We start from the raw sequence: 23,467 nt of genomic DNA, 5'->3' as shown, positions 1-23,467 counted from the left end.
AGGTTGTAAATAGTTTCAGATACAATTTCTGTTGGCTGTTCATAGATGCATTTCGTACACAAAATTGGCAAGCACTGTCCCAAAAAGGTCAGATCAGAGTGGCTAACTGTGACAAGTTCTTAGGATTGTAATGTCTTTATTTATGGTTTTTTATGTTTTTAAGGGAAATTTATATATGTTCTCAAATCTGATTGGCTGTCTGTTGTCATCTTGTTACATGATGATGACAAAAATGGCTTCCTACTTGCTGATTATACCATACTATTTGATTAGAATAATTAATTTAAAAAAATTCACTATGCTTTATTTTATACATTTTATTTTTATTTATTTATGTTTTAAGAAATATTCTTTTTTTTTAAAATTTACAGCAATATGAGAAGATTCCGTTCCAGGATCCCCTCAAAAAGGTGACGGCCAAAGCGTTCATGTCTCTGTTAGCCTGTAGCTCCAGTGCTCAGAGTTATGCATGTAAAGGTAAAAATCACTTCATTGTTCTTCAACACAATCACACAATGAGGATCTAACTTGTGATGTACAATATAGACATACGCTATTGTTGACAACACAAAGCTCCCTCCCCATTACACCCAGACCATTTATGGAAATTTAACCGCACAGTTGGATCACAGAGAAATCATCATAGTTTTGATGTCATAACTATGAGCACATTTGCATATGATTGCCTACATTTACATATTAACGCATATTTAGTAGTCAGCATCTTAAAGATACAGTAGCTTAAAGACGTCTTAAGGGTACAGTAGCATAAACATCCTGTTTTATTCTGGGAGTCAAAGAGGGTGGAAAATGATCATGTATAATAAATTACTACGTATTACTTGCCTAACATAATAAGTAAACTTCGGTGGGAAAAGCAGTTGAGTATGTGTAGCAGTTAAAAAGGTGCGATAACCTCAACTAGGAGTAAATCTTGCATAAACATTAATTTTAGTCCCAGGTTACATTATATTTGTGTCTAATGTCTGATGGATGAGTACATAGACAGATATATGTCTCTTCTCCCTCTTCAGCTGGTGTGATTGACAGCTGTGTGGAACGCATGAAGCACATTTACGCAGAGCTTCACCTGGAGTCTGTGAAAACGGGCAAGAGCACTCACAGGAGGAAGGTACAGAGGGTTCCAGCAACATGACAGACAGCTTCAACATCAGAAACACTGAAAACCTGTTGAGAGGGAGGAGGGAGGGAGAGGGAGAGACACTTTCACAGATGTGACAAAATATGTCAAAACTGAAGCAATCCTCTGGTTCAGTTGATTTAACCAGTTGATTTCCTCATGGTTGTACCACTTTATAATAACTTATATACAGTGGTGGTCAGAATTATCGGCACCCTTGGTAAATATGATCAAAGATGACTATAAAAAAAGATCTTCATTGTTCATCCTTTTGATCTTTAATTCATAAAATTAACCTTTCATTGAAGGAAAATAATTGAAAGTGGGGGGAAAATCACATTATGAAATAAATGTTTTTCTCCAAAACATGTTAGCCACAATTATTGGCACCCTTTTATTCAATACTTTTTGCAACCTCCTTTTGCCAAGATCTTCACCTATAATGCCTAATGAGTTTGGAGAACACCTGACTAGAGATCAGAGGCCATTCCTTCATGCAGAATCTCTCCAGATCCTTCAGATTCCCAGCTCAATGTTAGTGGTGCTTCTCTTCAGTTCACTCCAGTCATTTTCTTTAGGGTTCAGGTCAGGGGACTGGGATGGCCATGGCAGAAGCTTCATTTTGTGCTCAGTGACACATTTGTGTTGGTTTTGATGTTTGTTTTGGATCATTGTCCTGATGCAAGATCCAACCACGACCCATTATTGGATTTCTAGCAGAAGCTGTCAGATTTTCAATTTTAATTCAAAATTCAATTTTAAATTTTATGGCACCTTTTAAAAAGTAGACATTTCAAGCTTTCTATAGATATATTTCTCATGTGTGTGTGGCAAGCAGCCGCTGAGTTTCGGTTTAGCCTATAAGCTCCAGTTCACGCGCAAGTGATCGCGCCGGAGCCTCCATGTCATGATTATATTTTCTGCTTTATTTGCTTCTTATTTATTAAATCCAGGCAATTGGTTGATGAAACTGTTACAACTTCCTAATTTTGGTCTAGGGTTAGAAGGGGTAACATTGAGATTGTGACCATTGCGTGTGCGAGTGGTGGTAGCAAAAGACAAGACGCTACAAGAACTGCCAACAAACAGAGTTTATGTTACAATCATAGAAAAAAGAAAGAGGCTTGAGTTAATAAGGATAATAATACAATAATGAAATACTAACAAAGTAATAACAACAACAAAAACAACAAAGACAATATTTACATGAAAAAGAAACAAAGGTAATAAACCGGGGAAAAGGACAAAAGAGAGTCGCCAAAGAATTTTTTTTTTTTTAAATGATTAAAATTGAGATACAATTTTTACAAAATGAAATTCACTTTAAAGAAAGGCTTTCTACAAAACAAAACTTAATGAAGTAGTCAAAATCATGTCTGACTCACTCCATGTCTCCTGATATATTGCACATCTTATGATGCATCCTATCTTACTCAAGCTGTTCACTTTTCATAATCAAATAGATGATTTTAAAACATAACATAGGCCTATTTAAACATAAATAATGAACTACGTTTTCTTTAATGGCTACCAACACGTAATACAGTAGGAAATTTCATGTCATGAGCAAGAGCGGATCATGAGTCACAAGTTGGATCAAGCATAATTTATTTTTAGACTTATATTTAATGTTGGGGGCATCATTTTACATATTTGATTTATTTATTTTTTTTTTTTTAAGTAACGCGGTAGTTACTTTCCCTGGTAATTAGTTACTTTTATAATGATGTAACTCTGTTACTATTTGTGAGAAGTAACTAGAAACTATAACTAATTATTTTTTAAAGTAACGTGCCCAACACTGGTGATGAATGATTACGGGAATTTGGCCTTTGTTTCCTCATGTTTATACTGCTGTGGAACAGGAAGTCATGGCCGGACAATGTCATGTTCATGATCACCCTGGTGTGCTAAAAAAAATGTAAATATGAAAGGGAATATACTTTAGAGATATTTTAATCCTAACAAGTTCTAGGTGTGCCAATAATTGAGGCCAACGTGTTTTGGAGAAAAACATTTATTTCATAATGTGATTTTACCCCCACTTTCAATTCTTTTCCTTCAGTGAAAGGTCTGATTTTTGCTAATTTTATGAATTAAAGATCAAAAGGATAAACAATGCAGATTTATTTTTATAGTCATCTTTGATCATATTTACCAAGCGTGCCAATAATTCTGACCATATATAATATATATAATGGTAATTATGCCAAATTATTCTTTCATTTTTATTTTTGAATTTAGCCCTTTAATGATACTTTATTTGTTACAATCTTGGGATTGTTAAACCATCTTGACAATTTTGTTTTGGTTTTTTAATGTATAAATATAGAAAAAAATGACTATCCTGTCTCTTACCATTATTTAAATTGAAAATATGGGAACTGATCTGTCTGTTTGAAGTAGAGCATGTTCCTGGATAAACATCCTTTGTTGGTCCTGGAGTGACAAGACTATTAACTAATCACTGCGGTCTAAATTTAGAGCAAGAGTTAGGATGGTTAACAATGCTGATCCAGGAACATGCCGTATTTCAGTAAATCGTGCTCTGTGAATTTATGTACTGTAATTTTTAAGATTTATTAATTTATGAATTGTTACAGTTATAATTAATACAAACGGAAAATTAAGCACAAATGTATACATATACAAATAAGATGGTATCAACATTTCCATTATCAGCATGTGCTCTTGTTCTAACCACTCTGTCTTTGTTCAATGTCAGCAGGTGGAGAACAGCATGAGAGAACTTAAGATGATTCTAGAGATACTGCGAAATTGCCTGTATCAACATAATGAATGCAAAGTACGTCATATCAAATAATGTTCCCCGTGATGATTATTTGAGTAGTTACATTCATTGTACAGTAACCACAGACATTCTCAAAAGGGGTCTTGTGGGTTTGAAACACGTGGGTTTTCAGTCTTGCTGGCTGCATGCAGATTTTCTTGTAAGGACTGTCTTTACAAGAAAATCTGCACGGCTCCCAGCAAGATGCTTCTGTGCCTGTAATGAGTTGTGATAATTTCTGTGAAGTACAAAGGAAAGTCAATCAACCGGAGTTTCACCAATTTTTTGGCCTTAAAGAGACTGTTCACTCAAGAATGAACATTTTGTCATCATTTATTTACCTTTTTTACCCTTTTTAAAGTTTAGTTGGGATACACTGATACCGATAAACTGATTATTTTCATTTTATGGCTGATATTAATTATATTTATATTCAATTAAAGTTTTAAATTGTACAAGCGAATTTAGACATCGCAACATTATAATGTGCCATATGAATTCATTTATAAATATAATTCAATTGACCCTTCGCAAAGACCCGCCCCCCTTAGTTCCTGTTGCTTTGTCCGACAAGCCGTGGCGCTGTCAATCCACACGCAGTGAAAAATACATCGCAGAGCAAAGAGGACACTGACAACACGTCGACAGACAAGACAGAGCAGGTTACTTATGATATTAAACAAAGTCCCAGCTTTCAAACTGTGTAGTTATTAAAGAAATTCAAACAATAAAAACCGTTTTGTGGCTCTTTAATGTGTCGTGACCATGGTCGTGACAGATTGCTGTAACACCTCAGTTCAAGCGGCTCGTGAACCGATCATCTCTTCCTACTAGTTAATTTATAGCATCAAATAAACATGAATGAACATGAGAATGAATTTTGATTTAAAAGCGGAAAGACATCAATATACACAATGTTTCATGTTTAACTCCACCGAGGTTAATCTTCTAACTACTGGCTGCTTTGTCGGACAAAATGGCAGATGCGGCATTCTGATTGGTTAAATCTCTTGACAATCAAACTCCCCGCGAAGGGTCAATTTGGGATTTACAAGATTACATTTAATGTAATGGAGTATTAGGTGTCAGCAAAGGTAATTTAAATGTAAAAAATGAGCTTGAACAAAAAATATCCAATATTGACTGAGTCTGACTAATTTTGTCTTGTTTGATTAATGAATTCATAATTTTCTCTTTACAGGCTGTGGCTACAGAGCTGCGTCTGGCAGCGGTGCTGTTGGCCCTGTGGCCCTGGTTCCTGCTGGATGACCTCACAATGACGGCGGCCCTGGAACTGCTCTGTGTCTATACTGCTAACTACACAGCTGGTCAGTCTTCTAAGAAGTGAAGGAATGAGAGTAAGAAAAGGGAGAATTAGAGAGAGAAAAGAGGATTAGAAAGCCAGAGACAGGGTGCTGAGATAATGTATGAGCTTTGTGCTCACTGTAACCTTCTCATGAGTCATGTGGCAGTACAGTAAGGGCCATTGTGTGCCAAATGTAAGGTTGACATGAGCCCGGCAGCTACAGAAAGGATTGTGTCATAGTCTAAGCGTGCTGCTTTACTGGAAGCTACGATGGAGCATTTGCGTTAAGGGGAGGTACTTCAGGCTTAAATGCTTACTTTGGTTGGATTGAGCAGTTTTTGATATATACATATACTGTATACATACATATATACAGTCATGTGGAAAAGTTAGGACATCTTATTGAATTCCATTGTTTTCCATATCAGGACACAATGAAAAATTATCTGGTCCTTGGCAGGTCTTAAAATTTGGAAAATAAAACCTCCAGTGAACAACAACACATGACATATCACACCATGTCATTATTTATTTCACAAGAACTTGGCCAAAATGGAAAAGCCTTGAGTGACAAACTAAGGACACATTATTGTTTGCTTTAGGAATTAAGAGGATAAGTAACGGTCAGGCTCTGCTAATCAAATGCCTTTGTGTGAGCACCTCTATAAAAGCAGAAGTTTGTTCGGTTGTGTGTTAACACAATGCAAAGGAGGAAAGACATCAGCAATATTCTTAAAGAAGCAATTGTTGCTGCCATCAATCTGGGAACTGTTATGCAGCCATTTCCAAACAATTTGAAGTTCATTATTCTACAGTGAGGAAGATTATTCACAAGTGGAAGACATTCAAAACAGACACCAGTCTTTCCATGAGTGGACGTCCTAGCAAATTCACCCCAAGATCAGACTGTGCAATGCTCAGAGAAATTGCAGACAACCCAAGAACTACACCTCAGCCTCTACAGGCCTCAGTTAACACGTTAAATTATAAAGTTCATGACAGTACAATTAGAGAAAGACGGGACAAGCCTTTCGAAGCCTTATATGTTTGAAATTGGACAATGATGCCTACAGAGCCAGAGAATATATGCTGCATGGAGATAGAACAGATATAGTTTAGTTTAATTATGGTTACAACTTATGTTGTCATCTTGCTTTTATTCACTAATAGTACAAGCCTGTTGTAGCGAACCTGTCCGAAGGATGGCCAAAAATTTCATGGAGAATTTAGAGAAGTTAGAAGCATTTTTATTTATAACAACCTCTTAAGAAAAGGATCAGACACTTTTAGACAACCACTGTTGGTTATATTAGACAAGATTGTTAGCCTTTTACTATAAATATAGATATTATGTATTAGGAAAAAATCTAGAGAAAACTAGGAAGAAATTTATCCTCCAGACACAAAAAAAAAAAAAAAAAAATCTGTACGTTAATCTTCAAAAACTGCATTGTGTGTGAAAGCAAGACGGTTACACATGAAAGCATTTGCACGTGTTTCTCTGTGTGTACATGAAAGTGTCTGTTTGTGAGTGTGTTAATTTAAACACAATGATTGCTCAGTGTCACATATCTGAGCTCATGGAAAGCTGTGCTTTTGCACAGGATGTGGCTTCACACCTGTGAACAGCCAGCAATGCATGGGCGTATATCAGTCTGTACGTGTGTGTGTGTGTGTGTGTGTGTGTGTGTGTGTGTGTATTTGTGTATTTGTGTGTGTGTTTGCGTCTGTATTTGTGTGTGCATTTGGGCTGTCACTATAGTTTGAGGGCACTAGTCTACAACAGCGTGCTTCATGTGTGGTGCTTCTCAAGGTCTGTGTTAACAGTAGGTGATGTTTAAAGTTCATGAGGTTGGTTCATCAGTTATGGAATCAGCCCTCCAGCACTTTTTCCTTCATATCATACTCTGTCCTGTGTCACTTTTATTGTATAATTCATTAACCTGCAATACACAACCCTCATTCTTTCATCTGGCCGATTAATATTGGATTTATTCTGCAAGCAAAACCCTGCTGAGGTCTCTCAATAATCCAGCATAATGTTAAATGATTCATCCGCAGTCGTGCAATTCTTCAAAATATGTTAACTTACCCAGAAATGAGACATTTAGTGGGTTTGACACTTGATGACACTGAATGCAGCATTGTTAGACCTGGAGGAAATGTTTTTTTATCTACGTACATTTAGAATGAAAATACAGTGGAATGAAGTTTCCATTGAGTTTCCAAACTCATTGTTACACAACTGTGCAGTGATATTTTGAGGCAGTAAAGATGGATAGATAAAAGAAAAAAAAGTGAAAGTGGTTGTGTGGCTTTATATCACCGGCAATGTTTCCTGTAGCATTATTTTGCAGCACCGTGAGCAAAAGGAGAGAAATAAAATATGTTTTTGAAAGATAAGAAAGGTTTTGAAAGTCTCTTATGTTCTGTATGTTTTTACAAAAATTTAGTAAAAACAATAATATTGTGAAATATTATTACAATTTAAAATAACTGTTTTCTTTTTTACTATATTTTAAAATGTAATTTATTCATGTCATGTTAAAGCTTAAATACTCTAGTCTTCGATGTCACATGATCCTTCAGAAATCATTCTAATATGCTGATTTGGTTCATCAGCATTTCATCTAACATTTCTTATTATCAATGTTGAAAATGGTTGTACTGCTTAATATTTTTGTGAAAATGGTGATTCTTTTTAGGATTCTTTGATAAATTGAGTTCAAAAGATCTTTACTGTAACTTTTGACCGAATTAATGGATCGAATTAATATATATATGTGTGTGTGTGTGTGTGTGTGTGTGTGTGTGTGTGTGTGTGTGTGTGTGTGTGTGTGTGTGTGTGTGTGTGTGTGTGTGTGTGTGTGTGTGTGTGTATTTGTGTGTGTATATACAGTATCTCACAGAAGTCACCCATCACATTTTTGTAAATATTTTATTATATCTTTTCATGTGACAACACTGAAGAAATGACACTTTGCTACAATGTAAAATAGTGAGTGTACAGCTTGTATAACAGTGTAAATTTGCTGTCCCCTCAAAATAACTCAACACACAGCCATTAATGTCTAAACCGCTGGCCACAAAAGTGAATAAAAATGTCCAAAATGGCCCAAAGTGTCAATATGAACCTCTTGGGCATGGAGTTCACCAGAGCTTCACAGGTTGCCACTGGAGTCCTCTTCCACTCCTCCATGACGACATCACGGAGCTGGTGGATGTTAGAGACCTTGCGCTCCTCTACCTTCCGTTTGAGGATGCCCCACAGATGCTCAATAGGGTTTAGGTCTGGAGACATTCTTTAGCAAGGCAGTGGTCGTCTTGGAGGTGTGTTTGGGGTCGTTATCGTTATATTGAAATACTGCTCTGTGGCCCAGTCTCCAAAGGGAGGGGATCATGCTCTGCTTCAGTATGTCACAGTACATGTTGGCATTCATGGTTCTCTCAATGAACTGTAGCTTCCCAGTGTCAGCAGCACTCATGCAGCCCCAGACCATGACACTCCCATCACCATGCTTGACTGTAGGCAAGACTCACTTGACTTTGTACTCCTCACCTGGTTGCCGCCACACATGCTTGACACCATCTGAACCAAATAAGTTGTGGTCAAATAAGACCACAGGACATGGTTCCAGTAATCCATGTCCTTAGTCTGATGTCTTCAGCAAACTGTTTGTGTGCTTTCTTGTACATAATTTTTAGAAGAGGCTTCCTTCTGGGACGACACCCATGCAGACCAATTTGATGCAGTGTGTGGCGTATGGTCTGAGCACTGACAGGCTGACCCCCCACCCCTTCAACTTCTGCAGCAATGCTGGCAGCACTCATACGTCTATTTCCCAAACACAACCTCTGGATATGACACTGAGCACATGCACTCAACTTCTTTGGTGGACCATGACGAGGCCTGTTCTGAGTGGAACCTGTCTTGTTAAACCGCTGTATGGTCTTGGCCACCGTGCTGCAGCTCAGTTTCAAGGTTTTGTCAATCTTTTTATAGCTTACACTAGAGCAACAATTCTTTTTTTCAGATCCTCAGAGAGTTCTTTGCCATGAGGTGCCATGTTGAATTTCCAGTGACCAGTATGAGAGAGTGAGAGTGGTAACACCAAATTTAACACTAACGAGTCACATGACACCGGGGAGAGAAAATGGCTAATTGGGCCCAATTTGGACATTTTAACTTAGGGGTGTACACACTTTTGTGGCTGTGTGTTGAGTTATTTTGAGGGGACAGCAAATTTACACTGTTATACAAGCTGAACACTCACTACTTTACATTGTAGCAAATTGTCATTTCTTCAGTGTTGTCACATGAAAAGATTTAATAAGATATTTAGAAAAATCTAAGGGGTGTACTCACTTCTGTGAGATACTGTATATAAAGTGTTCAAAGTTTTGTCATGCAAGGGGTTTGGCCTAATTTCAGGTATAGGTCGGTTTCTGCTAAGAAACACTGATCAACAGTTTTGTTTCCTTAACGCTCTTACATAATCTTTCTAAGATACAGTTACTTAGTTTCTTGTAACTCTTTGTATATGTTTTTTGCCTTTTTCCATAATCAGGTTATCTCTCTTCTCTTTGTCTGTCTCTTCCTCTGTTCTCTTTCAGCATGCAGTGCTTTATGTAGCAGCAGCAGCAGCAGTTGTAGCTCTGGCTCAGTTCAGGCTGTTCTTCCTAAGACTGCGGTCACAAATTCACTGATGCATGGGGTGATGAAACTGGCCTCCCAGGTTGCCCCTGACAACAGCAGCATCCACAGTCTGGCTTTCTCATTGCTGGCCAACCTGGCCATCTCAAAGGACTGCAAAGGGGTACTGCTGAAGGTAACTCGCTGACTAGTGTTTAAAGCAAACAATTCATGGAAGAAAGAAATATAACCACATATGAAACACTTCAGTCTATACAGTAAATATACCTCATAGTCTTTTGGTTGCCAATCCGCTTTTTAGTTTCATAGAGAAATGAATAAAGAGAAGTGTTAACAAAACCTCCTTTCTTGCCATTTTCCCTAGAGTAACTTCCTGCAGCAGTTCCTGTCTCTTCCCATGCCTAAGGCAGGTGGTCGAAGCGGCGTCCCGACAGCAGATCCTCTGTCCCTGTGGCTCAGGCTGCTGCTGAACGTGTCGTTCGGGGATGACGGACAACAGATGATCCTCAGGCTCCGAGGGGCTTTGGAGCTGCTGGTCGAACTGGCCCAGTCCAAACACTCCAGCACTAAACCCACCATCCTGCTCATTCTCCACAACATCTGCTTCTGCTCCGCTAACAAGCCCAAAGTCTTAGCCAATGGTATGAGCGCTGAATTTACAGGGTTTTAGATGTTAATGGTTGACCAACATGTTTCTTTTTGAGTGTATGATGCCAATGCCAGTATCTAATAAGGCTCAGCAGGCATGGTTAACTGAATAGCCAAATGTCGTCTGATTAATTGGCCTGACGGATAAATCATCTTTCTTTCTTTTTTTTTTCTTCACAAAAGTAACTATAACATAATGCTTACACTTTTCAATAAGGTGCTAGTTAATGTTAATGCATTAACAATGACCAGTACATTTGATACTGTTGTTATTAATCTTTATTAATGTTAGTTAATAAAAATACTGTTCATTGGTAGCTGATACAAGCTCAGGACCATTAAATAATATTAACAGAACTTTTTATGTTAATAATGTAAATTAGTGAATGCTTTAACAAAGATTAATAAATGCATTAGAAGTATTTTTCATTATTATTTCATTAAGTAATATAGTTAATTAATGTTAACAAATGAAACCTTATTGTAAAGTGTTACTAAAATAATAATATCATTTTTTTACTTTGTATTTATTCATTTATTTTTTTGATCTGTGACAGACTCCAGCCTGTTAAGATAAATTTAACACTGCGTGTGTAAAAGTGATCCACCACACACAAACACTTACGGCAACGCATACACACACAAACAATGAAGTGTGGATGTGTCATAACAGCCTCAATGGGGTGATAATAGTTTTTCACATGACATCAACATTTCCTCCCAATTCCTTTTCATAGAAAGCGAAGGAAATGAGATGATTGACTTCACATGATGTGAATGTACTCATGACACAGTGTGAAACTGCAAATACACACTACCATAATGTAATTTGTATTACTTATATTAAAAATATTTCAACACACACATATATCAATCACAGATATATTAAAGATCACAAGATGTTACAGGCCATAACAATATAATATTTTCTATGGAAACTTACATTGCTTATATAGTCTTATATAGCTGAAAATCATGATTTCATGTTCTCAGAATAAGTCAGTGTCAACCGTCAAACTAGAATGTATGTAACTGAATTGACAGTCATGTATGTGTATGTGCATGAGAGAGATAGAGAAAAAAAGAGAGAAAGAATGTTTGTTTCTCTGTGTAGGACTGTCAGTTCTGTTAAACAATACTGTCAACACTGTTAATCTGCCTTGGTAACAGAGTTTGATGGTAACAGAATTGACAGCGAATAATTTGGACAACAAGAAATCATGATTTGCAGCTATATAAAACTGTTTTTTACAGAAAATTGTGTATATATATATAGTTTACATACCCCTTGCAGAATCTGCAAAATGTTAATTAATTTTAACAAAATATGAGGGATCATGCAAAATGTGTTTTTTATTTGGCACTGTGCTGAATATTTTAGCTGAAGATATTTTGCATAAAAGATGTTTACATATAGTCAAAAAATAGCTGAATTTATAAAAATGACCTGTTCAAAAATGTATATACCCTTGATTCTTAATACTGTGTGTGATTACCTGGATGATATACGACTGTTTTTTATGTTTTGTGATGGTTGTTCATGAGTCTCTTGTTTGTCCTGAACAGTTAAACTGCCCAATATTCTTCAGAAAAATTCTTCAGGTCCTTCAAATTCTTCAGTTTTCCATCATCTTTTGCATATTTAAACCCTTTCCAGCAGTGACTGTACTGAATGAACATGATGAAGATGTCCAAATTTGTCTTATTTTGTTTAAATATTAAATTTTTTTCAGTGTTTCCCGGAAGACAAATTAAGTAAAAATTTATCTTGATGTTCAAATTTAAAAAGTTTTTACCCCCCGGCTCTTAGTGCATCGTGTTTCCTTCTGGAGCATCAGTGAATGTTTTAACCTTTTTTAATAGTTGTGTTTGAGTCCCTCAATCGTCCTCAGTGTGAAAAGATGGACCTCAAAATCACAGAGTCACTGCTGGAAAGGGTTCAAATATGCAAAATATATTGTATTTTTTTTATTGATATATGTGTGTGTGTAATATGTCTTTATATTTCAGATAAAGCTGTTGAGATACTAGTGTCTTGTCTGAGCAGTAGTTCATCAGATATACGTACCATAGGAGCTTCAGCACTTTGGGCTCTGTTGCACAACAATCAGAAGGTAAAGTCATTTATTCAATGGCATCCTGTTATTATATAATGCTTTTTACAAACAGTTAATGAATGATTGGGAAAAATATTAAATAGTAGTACTAGTCAGAGCAACAGTTCTTTGGCAGCAGAATGTGAAATAAGACACTATTCATGATCATTTTTATAAACACAAATTATACGCGAGTCTTCATTTCTCTCACACACTTGGAGATTCGTCTCACCCTTTATCTTCCCATCCTGCATGTCTCCTCTCACAAAGGCAAAGGCCACTTTGAAGTGTCCTTCCATCAGACTGAAAGTTGAAGAGGCATACGTGTCCGCCAGGAAAGGTGTGAATATATTCAGTTTGATCAGAGGAGAGCCTCTCATTTTTACTCTCAAATGGTACTAGAGAATCAGGAATGGATCTTTCCTGAGAATGTGTGGTAATTGTCTGTCTGTCTGTTTGCTTGTTCATGTAGATGAAGAGCACAGAAGTGACAAACCCCTGAACGTCTATCTTCTGAAGTGCCTGAGAAATCTCACACACATTTTCAACTCTTAATTGCCTCACTGGTGATGGAGGTCATTGAAATCACCTAATAATGTGAATGTTTATTTATGTTTTGGTACATACTATGAACAGTTTTTGTATATTTTCCTTTTGTAGCAAATAAATAAATGAACTGTTTTACAGTAGACACCTCTTCATTCTCCAACTGTTAGATCGGTATGAGTAATTATTTATCGCGTGCACTGTAAAGGACTAGTACAACCAAAGGTTATTATTTCACCATTTTTGGGTGTACTATCCAATTACATAAGGTCATTATTTTTCCTTTCCTTTGATTTATTTTTGTTTTGATGTATTCTTATCATAGGGGAATTCAGAGACTGGTTTCAAATCCGCTCTTTCGGTTTCAGTTGAACACAAAAAAAAAACTCTGTGTGGGGTGGAATTATGCCCATTCTAGTTAGGTGAACTTAACACCTCCTCTCTAACAGTGTTGAACTACTGGTTGAGGATGTGATCGCAGACTCTTGCAGCTGAGCACAGATAGTGCCTGTGGTCGCTCAGTCCTCGTCAATGCTGTATTCATTCTGTCTCAGAGGAGCAAGATGGTGGCAGTACAAAAGGATTACTGGTACTTCTTGGTACTCATGATTCTGCTCTGTTTTCTGAAAGGTAATGTTTTTAGCAAAGGTAGGAACGTTTGACTGTAGTTCGAATGGTTTGTTATAAGCAATTGTTTGTTTCTTATTGGTAATTTATATCTATATTTAAGTAGGTAAGAATGAATGGCTGTTCTCTAGCATTATAAACAGTGTTCCTGTTTACGTATGAGTTGAATTGACTGTTCATTGATTTAAGTGCGTATAGAGTGAATATAAATTTAGGATAAACTTTTTAAAACTTTTTTTTTTTAGACTATTAAAGAAAGAAACGTCTGCAGTAACTGATTTTACTTTGTTGCAATTCTTTTAAGGAGGATATGTGGTTACATTGAAACTAACTTTCGTTTGTTGCTTGTGGTTGTTGGTTGCACTGTATTTTGTAGACTTATAAAACTAAACTAACAATAACAGTTTAATAAACTTTAAGATGTTGTTTTGCAACTTTACCTGGAGACAAATAAGCGAAACCCAGCAACACTTGTTGGTTGGACAACTAGGAGAACAATGTATTTTTCAATTTATGCCTTTATTTAGGTATTTAAAAAGAAAATTAAAAGAAAAATCAACAATTGTTGTTGATTTAGCCTGGGGGAAAATAAAGTAAAATTATTTATATACATATATTAATAATATATATTAATTTAATACACACAAATATGTTTTACAGTTATTTTTATAATATGGAATGGTAATTTTAACTTGATATAAATCTGAAAAAAGTCATTTATATAATATAAATGTCTTTACTGTCATTTTGAGCAATTTAATGTATCTGTAGAATGTCACAGAAAATAAATCTTTTGAACTTTATCAAAGAATCTTAAAAAAAAAGAAAAGAAAGGAAAATCAGTTTCCCCAAAAATTTTAACACAACACTATTTTCAACAGATAATAGTAGGAAATGATTCATGAGCACCAGATCTGCATATCAGAATGAATTCTGAAGGATCATGTGACACTTGAAGACTGGAGTAATGATGCTATGCCATCACATTGTAAAATATATTTAAATTTATAATATCTCACAATATTAATGTTTTACTGTAGTTTTGATTAAATAAATGAAGCCTTGGTGAGATTTTTTTTTTTTCTTCAAAATCTAAAAATCTTGCCAACCTCAAACAGTTGTATGATAATGTAGCCTATTTAAAAAAATATTTAATTGGCTTCTTTCCAAAATCTCTATCAAATGAATATATAAATCCAGTATAACAAATGCCAATGTCCACTGACATGAAATGTACATTTAGATGGTTTTGTATTCCACATTGTATTCCCTACAAGAATTATTTTGTCTCTCTCTCTCTCTCTTTCTTTTTTAATCTGTATCTGACTTCCCACACTTCCGCAATGGTGTTCTAGGCACTGTTCAGATGAAAGCCCCAGAATCAACAGTCATACTGCAGGAGGGAATGATATTGGACTGCCTGTGTCCATGGACTGGCCAGCTCACTATGGTCTCATGGACTAAAAAGTCTCTTAAACAACCTGTAGCTGTTTATCATCCTCAGTATGGCACCAACTTCGCATCATCTTATGACGGTAGAGTGGAGTTTCTGAAAACCACCACGATGGATGGCAGCATTTCCATAAGGAACGTCACTGAGAGTGACATCGGCCAGTATCATTGCTCTCTGCAGACCTATCCTCAGGGTTCATGGACAAAAGACACATTTGTCGAAAAAACAGGTGAATGTTCAGCGTGACATTTTTCAACATTACAGATGAAGACAGGTAATCTAATTAGTGGTCGACCAATAAATTTTTTTATTTGTTAGGCCGATAAGCGTCAAAAGGGACTTTATTTTGACAGTGCCATGAACGCAGCACCTGAGTGCAGATACACAGGTGCTTCTTCATTAGTTTTGTTTAAAGGCCCACTGAAGTGCTTTGGATTGCGCAGCTTTATTCACTATGTTGATGTAATTTCCAATGAAACAGGAAAACAGGGAGGGATATATCTCGAAGCTCCTCCCCTTTTTCCATAATAGCCAATAGATTTTCACCTAGATCACAGCTCGGCCAGAGCCATTGAGCTCGTAAAACCCAATTTTCCTCTCAATCTCTAATCGTTTCTCCTCCATATTTCTTTAAAATAGAGCATTGTTTGTAGAATTCAAATGTGTCCGAACATTTTATGGTCTGCGCCGACTCGCAGCACAAATTGAAAATTTCTCAACGTTTCAAGCACCAACGCAGGCGTCAGCCAATCAGATCGACTTATGCAAAAACCCAAGAGCAGTCGCTAGCTAATTGCGTTCATTCAACACCGGAAAGTAATGTGATTGGCTGTTTTCATTAAGACGGTCACTTCAGCACCAAGCTTCAAACGCCCTCTGTCATGCCGACGCCCCTTGATAATGCAGCGTATCACGAAAATGAACTTCATTCGCATCAACGGAAAGTATATTTACACTGTCTGAATTGTTCCCTATACTCTATATAGTGCACTATGTGCCATTCACCATATAGAAACTAGTAAATGTGTGAACAAATGGACAATTTCAACTGTCTGTTCAGTGTAGGAGGGGGCGGGACTTCAGCTCTCAGATTCTAGAGAGCTTTTGATTGGACAGAAGATTTGATGAGAAACTGAACTCCACGGTGATGACATGAAAATCCTTGTTCCATTTTAGTGGAAGTGAGAGAGTTTTGAATGCTTCTTGTAAATGCAAATGTTGACATTGTTTCACAACACACCAGCTTAATCATAAACTTTAGGCTTACATATTCATACTAAAAGCTAAAAAAAAAAAAAAAACGTAAATTTTGATTTCAGGGGGACTTTAAACAGTTCCATCTAGGATATTAGAACTGTTAAATTTGGCATGAAACGGATGTTGCGATAGTCTTTTATTTTCTATTGTAACATATTTCCGAGTGAAACGGCTACTCGAACAAGAAAAATGTAGGGCGGGACTTGATTTCTGTGGTTTGTTATTGCTATGATGTCATGTGAGTGGCAGGTTGCATAATTCTACTCCACTTTTTTTGTAGAAATCACCACCAGCATCTCTATTCAACCAGACACTAAGTTGGTGGTGGCAGAAAACGACAACCTGACCATTAATTGTGACCTTGTCCACAACGGTGAGGTTTATCAAGTAAGCATAGAGAAACTGAACACTGAGGAGGGCAGTAGCAATATTATAGCAACGTGTCAGATGCTGGAGGATGGCGTGGAGCTGAATGAGTTCGACAGTAGAGGACGAGTGAACTGCAGTGATGCTATGGAGGTCAGTCTACACCTCACCAACATCATCAAAGAAGATGGAGGATTCTACCGCTGCAACTTCAGCACAGACGCCGGTGTACAGTCCACCACAGTCCTGCTGACCACTCTATCTTCTCAAGGTAGGAGAAGGATGGGACTTGTTTAAAATGTTTCTTTCCTTTCTGCACCTTTTTGTCCACACTGCTTCCTTTTGAGAGAATGAGACCAGGACCAGTCAGAGGTCTTGTAGATTCATTCATGTTTGAATGGTGTTTGAAAGTAAAAGCCCTATCATTCAACAACTTTTTATATATATAAAATGATGAAAAGAAAAAAAGAAAAAGAAAAAAAAAGCGAAAAATCCTGTGTTACAGGATATTTGGTTACCAAAATGTAAAGAAATATGCTTTATTTTATTCCTTTGGCATTGTTATTAAAATATCCAGAGAGTTTTATACTATTGCAGCAGTTAGAGATCCATCCGTGTTGGATATAGATCCATATAGAATATGTAATAATGACTGCCGAAACATTCATGCATTTAAGGGTTAACACAAAATATGAAATTAACCATTTTGAACCAAAATGTTGAGTGATCCATGGAGTTATTGTGAATAAAATTTGATTCACATCATTTTTCCAGATTATTCAAAATTCCATTGGAAATGCATCATTTTGGCCCTTTGCAAAGACTAATGTGTCCACACATTAGCAGATTTCCTGTAAATGCACCGATCTATCAGCTGCCAATATTTATTGGCCGATTTTTTTTTTTTTTTTTTTTTTTTTTTTTTTAATCAATTTACAACCACCAGTATATGGACTATAGCATAAAAAGGCTGATATAGCAAACTGATGGTTTTTAATTAAAGGGTTAGTTCACCCAAAAATGAAATTTCTGTTAAGTACTCACCCTCATGTCATTCCACACCCGTAAGACCTTCATTCATCTTTGGAACACAAATTAAGATATTTTTGATGAAATCCAAGAGGTTTTTTTATTTAATTTTTTTTATCCCCCATAGAAAGCAATGTAATTACAATCATTTAAGGTCCAGAAAAGTAGTAAAGACATCGTTAAAACAGTCAACATGACTACAGTGGTTCAACCTTAATGTTATGAAGCGATAAGAATACTTTTTGTGCGCCAAAGCAAAACAAAAATAACGACTTTATTCAACAGTCTCTTCTCTTACCTGTCAGTCTCCTATGCAGTTAATGCATTGAATGCAGTGCAGCATTTCCTTGTTTACGTCAGAACACCATCTCTGTATTGGCTGGCTTTTGCGTCAGCATCACACACGTGTCGTAGTGCTTATGTGAACGGCGCCGGCCAATACTGAGCTGGCGTTTGGACAAGAAGACATGAAAGAGAACTCAATTCCAGTGGTGGACAGTAACAAATTATTTTTTACTTCGTTACTGTACTTAAGTACATTTTCTCAAGTATCTGTACTGGAGTATTTTTATTTTGAGCAACTTTTACTTTTACTTCACTACATTCCAAAGCATAAGATCGTACTTTTTACTCCACTACATTTCATAAAACATATCGTTACTCATTATTTTAAAATGAAGAAATCGTCACATGGTCAGAGATGCAAAGGCGGTGTCCAATTCCTGCACGAACTGATTCTTCTCAATCATTCTGTTAAATCTGTTCACAAATCACATCAACAATTCATTCATGAATTGGACTGATCGTATTGCAGCTGTTCTCGAGTCAACAAATCACTGATTCAATGATCCGTTCAGAGTGAGTCTCCAGTGAATGATTTTACAAGTCTACTAATGTTGAATTTTAAAATGTATTATTTTAACTGAAAATCATATTTAGGTCAGTTGTTTTTTGAACTAAATCTGCTGTAAAGGGCGATCTGTTTAAGCCCACTGAAATGCTTTAATGCGGACACATCCACATCAATGAGTCTACAGATCACGATCTCGATTCAAACGCGTTTTGAAGCCAAAAATAATGCATCTGTCCATTAAAAAAAGTGATCCATACGACTCCAGGGGGTCAATAAAGGCCTTCTGAAGCGAAGCGATGTGTTTTTGTAAGAAAAATATCCATATTTAAAACTTTTTAAATTCAAATAACTAGCTTCCGGCGGAAGACCGTACGCAGCCACAGCAGCCAATCACCACTTTGAATTAACGTGTATATACACCACTTTTCATGATGTTGGTATAACTTTGCTTTTTAAACTGGAAGAATGAAATGGCACCAGTAAACGAGCCATTTAATAATATTTAATAATAAACATAATGAGTGCTATTGTTGTTTTCATTGATATCTTTCATTTACAGTACATATATGTCAACATCTCAAAAATGTTTTTTAGTATTTTGTGATCCTTTAAATCGTGTTTATCTCTCATTACAGATTTAAGGGGTCTTCATCACATGCTGTATGTGTATATTGGAGGAGGGCTGGTTGGTGTTGCTCTTCTGATGATTTTATTAGTGACGTGGGTGAACAGGTATGTCATCTTACTTTATTAATCATAAAGATGCTCAGCAGTTTTCAAACCACCTTGTGTACTTGAGAATTTGCTTTAGCAAGTGATAAAGGCAGCAAAAAACATAATTTCTTATTTTTTTATGTGGAAATAATTAGAGGTAACATAACCTAAAAATAGAAATTATGAACAGATTCATCGCTAGTATAATAGCGCAGACTTGTGTTCTGTGCGTGTTGTGACCGAATTAAGACTGAAGGTTGAAGAACAATGCATTTCCCATAGCTTTCATTAGGTATGAAGTTATAAGCGTCTGGTTTGTCTGTTAAGAGGTCTCTCAGATAATTGGCTGTGAAATCCCATCCCCTCCTCGCCTTCACCATATGTCCACCACACTTGCTGCCAGCCTTACTAAGTTTTATACTGAGTGTGCAGTTCGTTATTTTGCAGTGAAGCGAGGTTATCTCCATACTGCAGTGTTTGCTTTCCTGCTCCTTAATAAAATGATTAAGTGGCCTGTAATGTCTGTCATCTAGAGTAAACCGTCACTCAATTTCTAAACTGGTTTTCACAGGATGAAAAGGAAGAGAGAGGACTACAGAATCAAACTGCACCCTGCCAAAAGACAGGTAAATATGTCAATCAGTTTTGCTCCGCACAGCTGAGCACATATTGTTGCTGTGTGAATATCATGAAGAAATGTCCACGTCCATATTTCACTCCAAAATCAAATGTTCAAAAAGTGTTGTTTTTTTATTTGCATTGTGACTTATTTTCATCACAATGAATCACATTACTACAATAAAATCGCTATAATAACATCATTATATGATGTTAACAGCGTGCTGATATACAGCCATATCGCACGGCTACGAGTGTGATATTGCATTTATACAACAGTTGGACGGCACGAGTGTGTAAATAAAAAAGAACAACAACGGATTGTCTTTAAAAACCCTCTTTTGTGAGGAATTATTTCCTTCTGCCACAGATTCAAATCTCAAGTTGTCAGTTTAACAGTTGAGCCCAAGTCTCTTTTTCTAATTGTAAAACGTCGCTTTAGATCTAGTAGCGAAGGAATGTTTAGTCCCTCCATTGAAACTCACTGTAATATGTAGAGTATTATGTAGAGTATTTGTTTTGAGAGTATTATGATATTCTTCAGGTCAGTCTTTATATTCATAATCACAAAATCAGTTTGAATGTTCGCTGAGAAAAGATGTCTTTGTCCTTTTAACATTTAAGACATTTCCATGACAGCGGTAGTCAATGTATTTGTCAGCTGCGTCTTGTAAGATGTTTAAAGTAAAAACAACGTCCTTATTTCCTTGTTTTAGTCCTTTCAGTCCAAGTCTTTGCGACTGACTGACTGACTCGCTCATAAATCTTTGCCGCCATCTCATGCCGTATTAATGTAACTTTCTCTGAAGTCAAAATCACTAATGGACTCTTTCTCAATTCCAAAAAAATACGGCATGTTATTTGTATAAAATATTATTTATTGAAGAATAATTTTTAAATTAACAACAATAGCCATTATAACAGTATAAGAAGAAAAATAAGAAATAAACACAAGCAAAACAGTTCAGTCAAACGTACAAAAGCATCACTCTAGTTTGTACAGGATTTAATTTCAATGTAAATATAAAGTTATGAAACTTTATATAGCCCTTCAGCCAAATCTATTAGCTCTGGAACAAGTAAAATATTAATAAGACCAAAGATTGCCCATTTAATTTACCCAAAATGAATTATACCTCATGTTTAAACACTATCTACATAAGAGCCAGCGGCAAATTCCCGAAGGACTGGCCGAAATGAAGCTGTTCTCTGCGGGTACATGAGCGCTGAACAGTCACTGACGGCCTGGAGCTCGCGTCTCCGAAAGCATCTAAACAAATTTTACATATAAATTTTTACAATATAAAAATGTTTGCATATAAATCGCATATCTGAGGTCTAAACAACTATATTCTCGCCTAAAAAACTCTTAAAACTACATTCCCTTACAAAATAACAGTACTATCTATAAAAATATGGTGGGTTTATATGGTGGGAAATTATATATAAGTAATATGAATACATGAAATACTTTAATTATATATAAAATATTTTATGTAATTTTATTATATTATTATAGAATTGTAATACATAAAACATACATAATAATATTATTAATATAAAATTAGATTATATATTACATTAAGTAATATGATATATTTTATTAAATTATTAATATTTTATTATTAATAGAATTATAATGCATAAATTATAATTAAAAACAATAACAGTTTTATTAGTATGAATTAATAACTAGAATGGTATTTAGTAATATTTTGAATTAGTTTTTTTCATATATATATATATATATAATTCTGATTAGCTTTTAAGATTTTAGTACTTTAAATGAACTTATTTTATTTCAGCTATTTGCCACTGCAACATTTGTCACTTTCATTCTCACTTTTCAGCTCTTATATATTTATATGAACGGAATGATTTTAATAGTGTTGTTATTGTTAACTAAAAGTAAAACCAAGTATGACCTGGACATATTTCATGAAATTCACTCAGCTATATTATACACAAACATAGAGCCACTGTTCAGGGACATTTTCCATTGCTGGGATTTGTCTCATTATTTCCAGTGTGTCCAACTGCAAAAACACAAAAAAGATTGTAAGATTGTAAAGGGCCAAAATTCTTGTACTCATATCAGTCTGCACTTTATATTTTCTATGAAATTGTTTATTATATTGTATTGAAAAGTGGTGTCATGTCCTTGCAGCTGCCTGGAATAAATGTGTCTTTGCTTAACTGCCACATTCTCCTTCACTAATGAACAACCCTTAACACAGATGTTTTGCTGTAGCTCTAATGCTTCTTTTATTCATAATAACTCAAACTGAATGTTTTCTTTCTGTGGCAGCGTAACACATATGATCATGGCTGTGTCTATGACAGGATGAAAAAGGGGACCAAAAGTGGGGCAAGAGATAAAGAAATATACGTTAACTTTCAGATTGTGAAGGCTCATAAAAAACAAAAACAAAAGAGATGAGATACCACCACTCAATAGAGTTTTATACTGATAAATTGGCGTCTACTTGGAAGAACTAGCTTTGGCTGACGAGCAGAAATCATAAAACTCAAACCAAACATCAGTGCCAAGAAATGCGTTTGCACCTGAATACTAATGGATGGATCAGAGGGGAAATTCCTAATAATGCAGAAGATTAATGGAGCAGTGCATATAATTTGTCATTTGATTAACCACTACCATCATCATCATCGCCATCTTCATCATTACATTAACCATTCAAGCCTGGCCCAGAACCCACATTTCATGGCATTTCATTGCATAATGGTGCTGGATGTTGGCTGCTCATGAGTACATTGTGGAAGAATGTCCTCTCTGCTCCTCGCTGAAGTCTGTTTGCCAGGTAATCTGCTTAAGAAGCTTTCTGGACTGTATCAAAGCCAGATATAAGCTAAGCACGGTCGCTATGAACAGACGCCGAAGCAACACTTTAGTTTGACTCTAATTATCTAATGATTGGATCTCAGAGAGCTTTTGAGTGGATGAATCTTCTCAAAATCACATCCTCGTGTCTCAGTTTGAGCCTGAATGCTTTCTCTCTGCAGAAATGGAAGTACCAGCCTCACGAATGAGAACGACGATGCAAAGGCTTCATTACTCATAGGTTGAACTGACAATGCTCAGCTTACAGGCGGAATATGATTTGTATTGTGAGGAATAATGACTTTAAATGATTAGGATCATTCAAGAGTTCAGATTTGATTTTTGAGCACAGAGCACTTAACATGTACAGGAATAAAATGAATCACATTTTCTATTCTATTCTATTTTCTATTCTATCCTATTCTATCCATCTCACAAATCAATCTGTATTTGATTACAAATCAAAAATTAGGCTTTGTACTCTAAAAAGATGGGATTTGGCTTCATGAGACTGTATTATGCCTGA

General features: G+C 35.9%; 2 protein-coding genes across 5 annotated transcripts in view; both read left to right on the top strand.

Annotated features, from left to right (window-relative positions):
• rttn (rotatin) overlaps window positions 1–15,123 on the top strand; it is a 60,696-nt gene extending 45,573 nt beyond the window's left edge. Inside the window, exons 41-50 of one of the 3 annotated variants that reach the window (XM_067377388.1) lie at window positions 372–477; window positions 1,035–1,132; window positions 3,867–3,947; window positions 5,134–5,260; window positions 9,853–10,067; window positions 10,257–10,533; window positions 12,551–12,654; window positions 12,907–12,976; window positions 13,109–13,211; window positions 13,632–15,123. In XM_067377388.1, coding sequence (XP_067233489.1) covers window positions 372–477; window positions 1,035–1,132; window positions 3,867–3,947; window positions 5,134–5,260; window positions 9,853–10,067; window positions 10,257–10,533; window positions 12,551–12,654; window positions 12,907–12,976; window positions 13,109–13,191 — 1,161 coding nt within the window. In that variant the 3' untranslated portion in view covers window positions 13,192–13,211; window positions 13,632–15,123. Of the gene's footprint in view, window positions 1–371; window positions 478–1,034; window positions 1,133–3,866; window positions 3,948–5,133; window positions 5,261–9,852; window positions 10,068–10,256; window positions 10,534–12,550; window positions 12,655–12,906; window positions 12,977–13,108; window positions 13,319–13,631 lie in introns of those variants that run through there. The other 2 variants (XM_067377387.1, XM_067377385.1) reach the window with 2 other exon arrangements.
• Window positions 13,342–23,467, top strand: cd226 (CD226 molecule). Of its 2 annotated transcripts, none has more exons than XM_067377389.1 (6): window positions 13,342–13,830; window positions 15,165–15,491; window positions 16,800–17,156; window positions 19,403–19,499; window positions 20,053–20,107; window positions 22,408–23,467. In XM_067377389.1, exons 1-6 carry the CDS (start codon window positions 13,746–13,748, stop codon window positions 22,537–22,539), a joined length of 1,053 nt encoding a protein of 350 aa, XP_067233490.1. In that variant the 5' UTR covers window positions 13,342–13,745; the 3' UTR covers window positions 22,540–23,467. The 2 variants fall into 2 exon arrangements, with proteins under 2 accessions (XP_067233490.1, XP_067233491.1); XM_067377390.1 differs by having other exon boundaries at window positions 13,345–13,812.

Source organism: Chanodichthys erythropterus, chromosome 23 (genome assembly GCF_024489055.1).
Source record: "Chanodichthys erythropterus isolate Z2021 chromosome 23, ASM2448905v1, whole genome shotgun sequence".
Lineage (NCBI taxonomy): Eukaryota > Metazoa > Chordata > Actinopteri > Cypriniformes > Xenocyprididae > Chanodichthys > Chanodichthys erythropterus.
Note: the sequence above shows the minus strand (reverse complement) of the source record. Positions and strands in the feature narration are given on the sequence as shown.